Source organism: Mastacembelus armatus, chromosome 9 (genome assembly GCF_900324485.2).
Source record: "Mastacembelus armatus chromosome 9, fMasArm1.2, whole genome shotgun sequence".
NCBI classification, from domain to species: Eukaryota; Metazoa; Chordata; class Actinopteri; order Synbranchiformes; family Mastacembelidae; genus Mastacembelus; species Mastacembelus armatus.
Window position 1 is genome coordinate 13,814,431 of NC_046641.1, and position 11,123 is coordinate 13,825,553.

Sequence of the window (11,123 nt, forward strand, 5' to 3'; positions counted from 1 at the left end):
ATTGTTGCTGATAACACTACCTATCACGGATGCGCGGAATAGCAAAGAGAACTAAAATGGGCAGTTCCTGAGGAAAATGTGTTTGATCACTGAAACCTTGTTGATATTGTCGCTTCCAAAACATGTCGATCACTTCAGAAGTTGGAGATTGTATCTCATCTCAAGAATTTAAAAAGGCAACCTTGGCAAGGATTGAACCCAAGTGTTCCTGTCAACAGACGCATGCCCCACCCAGCAAGCTAAATCTATTCCAGACGAGCTTAGAAACGAGCCTTTATATGTAAAAATAGAAACACACTTCTAGCTAGCAACAGCTCTGTCTTGACAAAAACTACAACTCTTGTGGATTGTATGTCATGACGAGTCGAGACAAGAGGCGTGTGGCAACTTATGAGGTGAGTTTTGTGCTTACAGAGTTAAAACTGAAGAGCAGCTGAGAATTTTTTCTGCTCAGAAAACCAGGCTGTTCTCTGCTGTAGCTGTTGACATCAAAACTCGGCAAAACGCTATAACAAAAATATAAATAATAAAAAAAACTCTGATCTTTTTTTAATCAGGTCTTGCATTTCTTAGTTCTTTTCATTTTTATTTTAAAAAGTAAAAATTATACTTTCAATAAATTTTGATTGTTTGATAGTTCATTGTTTTAACCCACATAAAAAGGGACTAGAACTGCCCCTCTCTTAGACTCACTCTTCTGTGCACAAATGTGACTAAACTCAAAAGATTCTTTGTGAATCTTTTATTACTGAATTTCACAACAATACAGTATTTGATTTTTTTTTTTTGGAAATTGTTTATTATTGGTTTAGTTTTTGTATTTTGGCTCATTACTCATTACAGTGGGCAACAAACAGAAGATCTTTTTAATGTTCAGTATTCTCACACAAACTAAAAATGAAGAAATAGACATTATTACTGAAAAACAGTTTGTTAGGGTCATCCAGTTACTTCGGTGTTTATGGTCTGTTCTGTCAAATTATTTTTGTTAATCAAATGTCTGGTTTTTGTAATGGATGTTTTCAAACAGATAAAATGTAATGTCTTATCTCACACTAAACAGATACCATCAGATACCACGTGACTCATTAAAAATTATTTATTTGATTAAATTATGTAAAACACAAGAATGAAACAGAAATTAGATGCTAAACCTTTAGCTCCACCTGCAGTAAACCCTGGTTCCGATGTAAACTTAAATAAATAATCACAACAAATTAGCCTGGAAAACATTTAACATCTAACAATTTTCAAACCGTATAGAAAAACTGATTAAACTGAAAAATACAAAAACACCCAAACTGAGGATAGAAAGGTACAGGCAAAAACAGCTAAGCTCTTCTGAGATTGCTTGATGAATGTCAACATTCGTAAACCATTTTACTAAACTAAAAAAAAACAATACAGACCTAAAATCTCAACCCAGATCCATAAACTTCATCTTTTTAAAAACACTTATTTACAATTATGTTCAAATAATTGTACACACTTGTGTTTCTATGTTTAGGTTTCATGTCATTTTTGTTGTAAAATCTCATCAGGTAGGCACACAAGGACTGAAATAGTGACCCCTTATAGTGTTTTAAAACATTTGTTAAAAGAAAGTAATGCAATGAATAACTATTTAACTGTAGAATATATATATATATATATATATATATATAGACATTGAGAATATTATGTAGGTTTTTCTGTTCAGACCTCTGCAAGATCACATTTTTATTCATACACTTGCCCTCTGTCAACATCAGAGCAGGGAACAGGAGCTGTGGACTTTATTCTTCTTCCACTCATCACACCTATGAATGTTTTACTATCCGTAACAAACCCACAGAGACTGACGGACCGTGGGTCTGACTATCAGTCAAGCTGCAGTTTAAAAAAAAAAAAAAGCATGTGCATACAAACTTGTTTGCTTATTCGGCCAGTATTCATTATCATTTACAGTTCATTCCAACTGGCTAATCTTACAAAGACATTTCAAGACAGTGCTACTCAAATCCAGAGTAAATATTGAAAAAAAAAATTTTAATAACAAACATTCAGATTTTTTGTGCATAATGCATAAAAAACCCAAATCCAATCTCAGTTCCAATAAAAGGGTCATTATGTTTTAGGGCAGTGATAAACAGTAAAGGGTTTTTGTGTCACACTGGAGGGGAGAGAGGAAAACAAAAGACAACCATACTTCTGTATAATTGAATGTACATCATTTCATTAATTTCCCCACCTTCACACACACATGCTGTGTGTTTAGCCATGTTGTTGCATAAATTCATCTAACTGTGCAACCTGTGTTTTTGTTACAGATAACAATGCCCAGACGTTCTATCTAACACATGATGCAGAAATAAATCCTCACACATACCTGGACTAAATAGGTGATGATGTTTTTATCTTAAATGGAGTTTATGATCTATATTTGTGCTGTCCTTCTCATACGTATACATGTCAGGACAAATTTGCTTGTATTTTATGGTCAAGCTTATTTTCAGCTACTGTGCTTTCTCACATAAAAGATTCCAAATATACAGGAGGACCAGTAGGACCTAAGTGTTTGTTACAGTTTTGTTGTTAGATGAGGTACTCCAATGTGAATAAATACAAATGAACAAATCATATTAAATGATTGGCTCTCTGCAACAAACTCACAGATAATTTTAAGCTCAAAAATACTACCAAAAAAAAAGTAAAATAAAATAAAATACCATAACAAAAAAATGGTCATGTCAATGTGCAGCCATGGCAGCGGCTAAGAGATCTCAGAATGAGATTGGACATTTTAATGACAAACCTGTGTATATTTGGAAATCTACATGTTACACTAGTATGTATGTGTATGTGTGTGTGTGTGTGTGTGTGTGTGTGTGTGTGTGTGTGTGTGTGTGTGTCACAGCCGGCTGTCAGTGACCATTCATAATAGTGGTTACTGTGGTGGTGGGCAAGGGTGAAGATGAGCTGGGAGCACTGGTGAAGAAGTTGTCATCTCTCAGTTTGAGATGCTCTGGGAGCTCCAGTTTGACCTTGGCCTCCTCAATGTCGCTGTTGATGGCAGCGATGAGGGCTTCTGTCAGGACAGAGACATGCAGGAACAAAGTGAGCAAAGTCAGAGTGTGTGAATGTGAGAGAGTGGTGAAAAGAGAACCTTAAGGAATATGTGACACTTAACATATCGTCGCTGTTAAAGAGGAAAACAGTGAGATCAATAACACCAATATCTGACACCACACAAAGATTGAAGAGAGTGTGTGTGTGTGTGTGAGAGAGAGAGAGAGATGCGTTGTACCAAGTGTAGTGTAGCTTCTCTCTGGACGGATGTAGCCCACCATGACAACACTGAGAATCTCCCCATAAAAGTCCTCTTTAAATGTGTGAAGCACATGGGTCTCCTGGAACAAAAGAACAGCAAATGTCAAGTCTATTGTGCTGCTCTTATTGTGTTAATCAGTCCTGCTTCCATATGTAAAAATAATTCTATAAAAGAGTTAGAAAATAACCATGTCCGAAACCATGCTGACATATTCATTTAGTTCAGCTTGATCACTCTCTTCAGTGTCTGTAGCTTCGTATTGTACTTCAGTCACTTTTGTTTTTCAGATCAAGTGTGTTTTTGCCAATGTTGCCACAGCAACAGGAGGAAGTTGGTTAGCGACCAGTCCGTCACTGTCTTGAAATCATTCATTGTCTAAATCTTACAGATTTTTAATGTGTCCACCTGATGAAGACATCAGGCAGTTTGCGGCGAATGGCACTTTTGTTGTACTTACCATGGACTTCTTGGTATTTTTGTAGTAAGGGTTCCAGCCAATGCTCATCACCATTTTGTGGACATCACCATTACCAACACAGGCCCAGCCATAGTAGATCCCTGTGCTGATATCTGCTGGAAGGTTATCCACCACTGAGTCTGGGAAGTTCGCTGGAGATCAGAAGAAGAAAGGGAGAAAAAGAAGTTAAGAAAAAGGTCAGTATGTGAGGTGAGTCGCAGTCACTCACTGACTTTGGTCGGGTCTCAATTATCACAACCAAAGTCTGAGTTAACACCAAAATATTTTCAATTTGAATTGTCAGAACAATTGGGTCACAAGATTCAGGGTTTCATTTCACACAGTTGGTCCTGTGAGGGCCAATCTCAAGGTAACAAAGAAATAACAACAATATATCATTTATTACAAGGTTCAGATTTGTTTTGTAATGGATTTGATACTGTTTTGTTTTTGTTTCTTCACCTTGGAGAGAGTGAGAGAGAGAGAGGGAGGGGGGAGGGATAGAGAGAGGGGGGGGGATAGAGAGAGAGAGAGAGAAAGAGACTATTTACTAGAGATTTGTGGAACAGTCGCCATTATACATTAAATAGCTGCTATTATTTTTGCTAAACTCAACTAACTATCGACTATTAGGACTAATCAGTAATCAAACATTTAAAACATTTATGTTGCTACCACAGATTCTTAATATTCAAGTTCATTCTCCTCCAGACCGACTCGCGATCATCCGTAGCCTAAAACAGTTTAAAATTACTGAAACGTTTTTCAGCTTAAAAGCACCGGAAGACTGACCTGTGGGTATCCCCAGTTCTTTGCTTCCTCTCCCGAAGCCTCGTATGACCTCCCCCCGGCAGAAGTACGGAAGGCTCTTCATGCCTGACTTCCCAATAACAGTTGGCTGTCTCGGATGGACGCTACACAATGACCGAGAACGTTACAACCCAGTCGGACCGGTTAACCGACCAGCTCTGCACCGCTTTGATAACTGACGATAATGAAATCTTTCTCCTATAGAGTCCAGGGTCCGTTTTGGATTCAGGTGTATCTTCTCCAAAAGTTCACCTGCTATGCTAAGCTAAGCTAAACGCTCTTAGCCGCTTCAGAGGCGAGGTCTGCCTGAAACGGATCTAAAAAGCTGCTACCGTCCGTCCGGCTGTTGTAGCGTCTCTCCTCAGCCCGGGTTCGTTCAGGTCCACTGGCAGCGAAATGCTGGAAAACTGGTCCTGGTATCCAGAGAACCGGTAACACCGGGACACATGTACACATCTGTCTGTAACGCTTCTGCTGACGTCACTGACCGCGATGGTCACGCGGTCAGGACATGTTGCCTTCAGGAATTGTAGGAAATATGACAACTACAAATGGTGCATTCAAGGATTATGCAAAATACGACCAAGGTTTTTCAGCAGGATGTTACCTAAATCCGAATAGCATTTGTCCAGTGGGATCTCATGGCAAAGGGGAAGTATAAACTTACCATCACCGCATAACCCTACTTCATATTTTGAAAATTGCTTATTTGCATTCTTTTTTTTCTTTCGGGCATTATTCGTTATCTTGACTTTTTTCGCTCATATGCAAATATTTCCCAGGTCAGGCGACAGAATAAAATAAAATAAGAAAATTAGAAAGTTATTAGTTGACTTACAGGAGCCTACGTGTATAATAATGCATATATTATTTTATATATCACAATTTGGCCAATTATGAGTAGTCGAAAATGACTTTTAATTTGGTGGCAACCTACCTGAGAATATACCAAGCCTGTTTTATCTTTGAGGTTTAGTGGTATTTAACTTTCTTGCTTGCAGTATTTGAATCAAACCACAAAGGGGCGATATGAGGACCGTCCTTTCCTTTATGTAAAAAAACACAGTTGATAAATTGTCTATGCTAAAAACGTCCATATTGTTATCTTTATACAATGTAATTGAATAGAAAGGCAGAGCTAAACCTGTACATGACAGTTTTGTATATTGGATAGTGTGTTTGTAATAGAGTACATTTTTAATCCCAAAGGGAAATTTCAATGTTAAAGCAGCCTTCACATAGATCACAAAACAATGATATAGGTAACAATAAATGTGGGGCTAAATTATGCATAATAACTAATTTGACTAAATAGAGAATAAATAGATTATGATGATGAAACTATTAAATAATATGTTCAGATCAATCTGTCTTAATTCCCAAAATGAATTGATAAGATAGTCACCTGGTATAACTAGACGATGCAATTTCTGGATTGCTGACCGCCGCGAAAAGCAATCCCAATCCCTTCGCCGAAGCACATTTTGAATCGCCTGATGCAGTTGGAATAATCGAGAACTACGAATGGCAGCGAGGGGCTTTTATTTTGAGAAAATGCTATAAAAGGCTTTTATTTTGAAAGGACAAAGATCTCCAGGAGACTCATGGGACCTTATACAGGAATCTGGAGTTTATGTTGAATATTCCTTGTACTTTAAAAAAATGTAATGTCTTCCTATAAATAACCATGGACTTTTATTGTGAAAGTCTGACCATGTCAGAAACCTTTGCTGACACGGAAAATGGCTTCACTTAGCGCCTGAAGCCGTATGCCAATGGCCAACGTCCATTTTAATACTGAATTGCTGTTTCAGGCCTTTTCCATTGAGAAAATGCTATTTCAGGGCTTTTATTTTGAAAGGACAATGTGCTGCAGGAGACTCATAGGAACTTTTACTAGAATCTGGACTTTATTTTGAATATTCCTTCTACTTTACAGAAAATGTAATATCTTCCTATGACTGACTAGACCTTTATTGTGAAAGTCCAAACATGGCCTGCTGGGAGACGACACCATGGCTGACATGTAAAACAGCCACAGTGTAAATGGTCCCCATGTGTAACAGCATTAGGCAGCAAGTCATTCTTAATTACCAACCACAGACAGCTTTGATCTCTGCTGCTGCTTTGTGAGCTGTTGCTATGGTGACCTAATCCCAGGAGGCTTGAACAAAGAGACTGATCCACTTTTTGTGAAGATATTCCAAAAAATGAACAATTGGTGGCGAGGTAGAAACAGCCTTCATTTGTGATTTTCACCAGAAATGTGGGAGCTTTTTATAATGGGAGTGAATGAGAGATTGAGCAGTCACTCTCTGTCTGGTGGAAAAACCGTAGGTCCTATCAAAATGAGAACAGCATTACCTGAAAGGAGACAAAAATCTCTACTACTTTTGAGAAAATGGTGTATGAAGAGTCAAAATTGTGGTCGTGACGGCGAGTTAGAGAGAAAAATTTTCCATAAACTTAACAGCTTCTCCCACTCTAGAGATGATGTCACCACTCTAGCTCTCTCCCATACACACCAATGTAAAATTCAGAAAATTCCTAAAAAAACCATAAAACTTAAACTGCGATTAAAGAAAAACCATAATAGATAGCAAAAAGCTGAATACAAGACTTATAGAGATTAATGCCTTCTGACCCGTTTAAAGGTCGAATGGTGTTTCTAGCTGAAAATATGCTGACACTTAAAGCTGAAAGAGGACAAAGTTGAATGACCTCATGATAAACTCCCAGCTGGTGGACTTCCTGTTGGTCACATGACCTCGACATGATAAGCTTTTTTGCTTGGCCTGACATGAAGAAGAGATGTGCCAGGTTTGGTGACTGTACGATGAAAAAAATGTCAGTGGGGCTCCCATACGCGCAATGTATTTTCACTTTTGTCGGGGGCACTGAAACCCATAAAATATAAAATTTTTCACAGGGGGTCAAATTTGAGGTTGTTTCGGAGAAAAATAATAATAATAGCAAAAAACGAAAAATAATAATCCTAACGATTTCCAGGGCCACGCCAGCCTGGCAACCGCATGATATACATTTTCGGAAAGGTCTAACGCCCAGTAACGTCAGCAACGTTTGCTGCTTTGTACAGCAATCCCAACAATTATGAAAGCACTGGGTGTTGAGTTGGTAATGTATATAATGTGTAAGTGACAGATGTGATGACACATGCTACAGTGGAATGTTTATCAGCAAACATCTGTGTTATTTACCAATGTAGCAGTGACGCTGGTCTCCACCTTAGTTATACTCGAACAGTAGATTCACACATAAAGGTCCTTTTCATGGGTCTAGCATTAGTTGACATTGCATACTGTAACTTGCGTCTGATTTGCCCAGCAGCAAAGTCCAGCACTGTAACAAATTGACTGTAGAATTTACAGTAAATACCTGGCAAAAAAGTTGCCAAAAAGGTTTTGTAAAATTTGCTTTTAATTACTGTAAAAAGAATTACAGTATATTACAGGATAACAATAATTAATTGTTATCTAGTTTACAGCATTATCTTGTAATCTGGTTTCCCTCTACACTAGCTAAACGATACACACAACACACGCCTCACATTCGCTTACCAATTACATAGGGCAAATGTACAAGTTCATGTCTGTTTATGAGTCGAAAGTAATCATAAATTATCTTTTTATAAGGAGTACACCTTTACAGCAAAACTCGGCTCCCTTAAATCTAACAATGTTACCTGCCCCCGCTGTTCGGCAGGCTAATGCATGCAGCTAGCTTTAGCTTTAGCTTCACTTAAGTTCGTTTTAGTTAGCTAATGTTTGCTACAAAACACTGCAGACTGTACTTGTGGTGAGCCAATGTCTAGGGATCTGTTTAGGGTCCTGACATGGCTTAGCTAAGATAAATACACACAAATAACATAATATTGTTCTCACCACAGAGTTGAGATGCGCCTCTGCTTCGGTCATCACACGCTCTGGTTCCTCCTTCAAATCGCCTTTTGCAATGTAATCCGATATTTCCAGAATTTAACAGTTATAGCATCATCTACAACCACAACACACTCTGCCTGTAATTTTGCAACATGTTACTGTAGAAAAACGCTGTTAGCTACTGTAATTATTTTGGACCCATGATGCATTGCGACATACAGTTAAACTCTGCAAAATGACAAAACAAGAAGTTGCTGTAAAATTTTACTGTAGAAATTACAGCAATTCGTTACAGTGAAGCCACGACTGTCGTGACTGTTTTTACGGATTTCATCCACCCTCATAATTATAATAATTATTAGCCAGTGCTAATAAGAAAGACATATGTGAATTGGTTTAAATCTAAATTTCCCCCCTAATGTCTCCTGTGTGGTAAATTGAGGTTTTCCTCAGAATATCAGTACTCCTCTACAACAAACCCTCTGCATTACAACTGTCTTTATAAATAATAAAGGTTAGTCCATCCCAATATCTGCATTGTTTAAGATGGGTTTCTCATTTTATACTAGACTACTTGATGCTTCTACTCTGCCCTTTTATGGGTCAAGAAAGCTCTACTACCTCTTGAGCTAAATAAACCTATCATAAACTCTCATAGTTCAGTCAGAGTTGTCGGCGTGTTCATTTATTGGAATTAGCAGAGGAGAAGTTTTCTGTCTCAAAGAGCATTTAATTGAAATTCCAAAGCTTGTACAAGGACCCACTTCCTGGTCAGAAAATCACAGTCTGCAAGCAGTTAGCTGTAACTAACTTCAAAGGAAGAGAGATGCAGAACAGGAAAGTCATAACATTATATTGGCATACAACATTCACTCTCATTGGTTAGCTATAGGTGGGGAGGGTCTTGGTTTAGACTTTAACCTTCCCTTGTTGGTGCACAGAGCTGGTCGCAGCCCCTCGGCACTGTACCATCCTCCTCTTCTTATCTTCATGTGTAGAGCTGCTCCCCATCTTAGAAGACATTCAGTGATACAATACAGCTGCATCCTTCTTCACAAACAATCTCCTTATATGATAACTCACCCTCTGTATTTGTTATTTTCTCATCCCTGGTTAACCAGTTTCACCTTGCCTCTCCTTCAGCAACAGTGTATCATATAGGCCTGTTCTCCCTGCAGGCAGATCCTAACTCCCAGATTGTATTGTCCCTTCACACTGTGGAAACAGTTCTTGTAACCTTCTCTCCCTATGACCTTTTCCTGCACAACTCTAGCAAGTATGTGTTAATAGTAACAAAGTTAAATGGTTAACATGTAAGCATAACATTTCTTTGTTAATTATTCTCCCAACAGAGTATCGGCTCTCTTTCCATCACTCAGTAACCTCTAACTGTCACGTCTTTCCACACCTGGTCACTCCCACATGCCCTGCAGTAAATCGAGACCTTTCAGCCTCTCCAGTCATCTGAATCCTGTTCACTGTTCTTCATTCAGCCATGAGTTCATTAGTACATATACCACTAGTATATACCACATGCATTCATTAGTACATATACCACCAGTATACAGCATACCACATGTATTCATTAGTACATATACCACTTCACTACTGGATTAACACAAAGCTGAAAACAGCCCGTTTCCTTTGCTCATCATTAAGATATGTGGTTGTAACAGGACAGTGATGCTACAGAACATGATGATCTTATGGAATATGATGCATTGTAGGTGAAGCTACCCAACAGTATATAATGTGGTTAAAAATCCCACAACTCATTGCTAGTATTATAAATCTTCCATATGTGCTGGTCTAAATTATGTTTACTATAGATATGAGGGTTAGCTGACTTTGGACCAACCATTCAACAGAATAAATAAACAAAGCAAAGACTCAAGGAAACAAATGGTGCATCTCTACTGCAGTATTAAGGAAGGAGGTCTTTCTTTGTGGCTAACTCTGCCTACCATTTTCATCCGGATAGACCAGAATAAGAAGAGCACAAAACAGGTTTAGAATCGTTAGACAGAAGTAGAGAGGAAGAGATCAAGATACTCAAACCTGATTTGCTACTTTGAAAGTCACAGGTAAGAAGCATTTGCATGATCTGCTCTTTATTTTAAATTAAATAAGAATATCACATTTCTTGATTTTGAAATGACAGATTTTAAAAAAGAGCTGTTAATGTGATTTTCAGGTATTCAACAAATTCTTATGTTGCATGGCAGCCTTTAATTACACTTTTATTTTAAAAAGAAAAAGCTTTTCTTTTTGAAATTTCCTTCTTGCCTACAACAGAGTGTTCATTAACTGATCAAATTAATGTGTATTTGTCCTGCAAAGTTTGATGGGGGTATTGCAGAAAGCAGGTTTAGTGAAAACTCAGAGTAGTTTGATGGAACCTCTGAGTTTTCTCTTCCAGAAACAGGGATTGTATAAATTCAGAGTCAGTTTCCACAGTGAATTTCGGAAATTAACTTCCAGAAACTCTGAATTTCAGTGTCCTTCCTCCTGTCAAGTCTGCAGAACCTGTCAGACAGGCCATTTCTCTTCCTCATTCATACCCATATTGAAGTGCTGGTCTAAGAGCATTCGTTTTCAGAAGTTTGTTTTGGGAGAGGCAGAAAAAAATCATGATTAACACAGTAGT

At 38.0% G+C, this 11,123-nt stretch overlaps 1 protein-coding gene across 1 annotated transcript; it reads right to left on the bottom strand.

The window, feature by feature from the left end:
- Nucleotides 1–1,085: 1,085 nt before the first annotated feature.
- On the bottom strand, nucleotides 1,086–5,065 carry LOC113138464 (riboflavin kinase-like). Its single transcript, XM_033325354.1, has 5 exons — nucleotides 4,560–5,065; nucleotides 3,768–3,919; nucleotides 3,287–3,389; nucleotides 2,878–3,067; nucleotides 1,086–2,833 (listed from the first exon to the last, which is right to left on the bottom strand). The coding sequence occupies exons 1-4, from the start codon at nucleotides 4,639–4,641 to the stop codon at nucleotides 2,904–2,906; spliced, it is 501 nt and encodes a 166-aa protein (XP_033181245.1). The 5' UTR covers nucleotides 4,642–5,065; the 3' UTR covers nucleotides 1,086–2,833; nucleotides 2,878–2,903.
- Nucleotides 5,066–11,123: the final 6,058 nt, after the last annotated feature.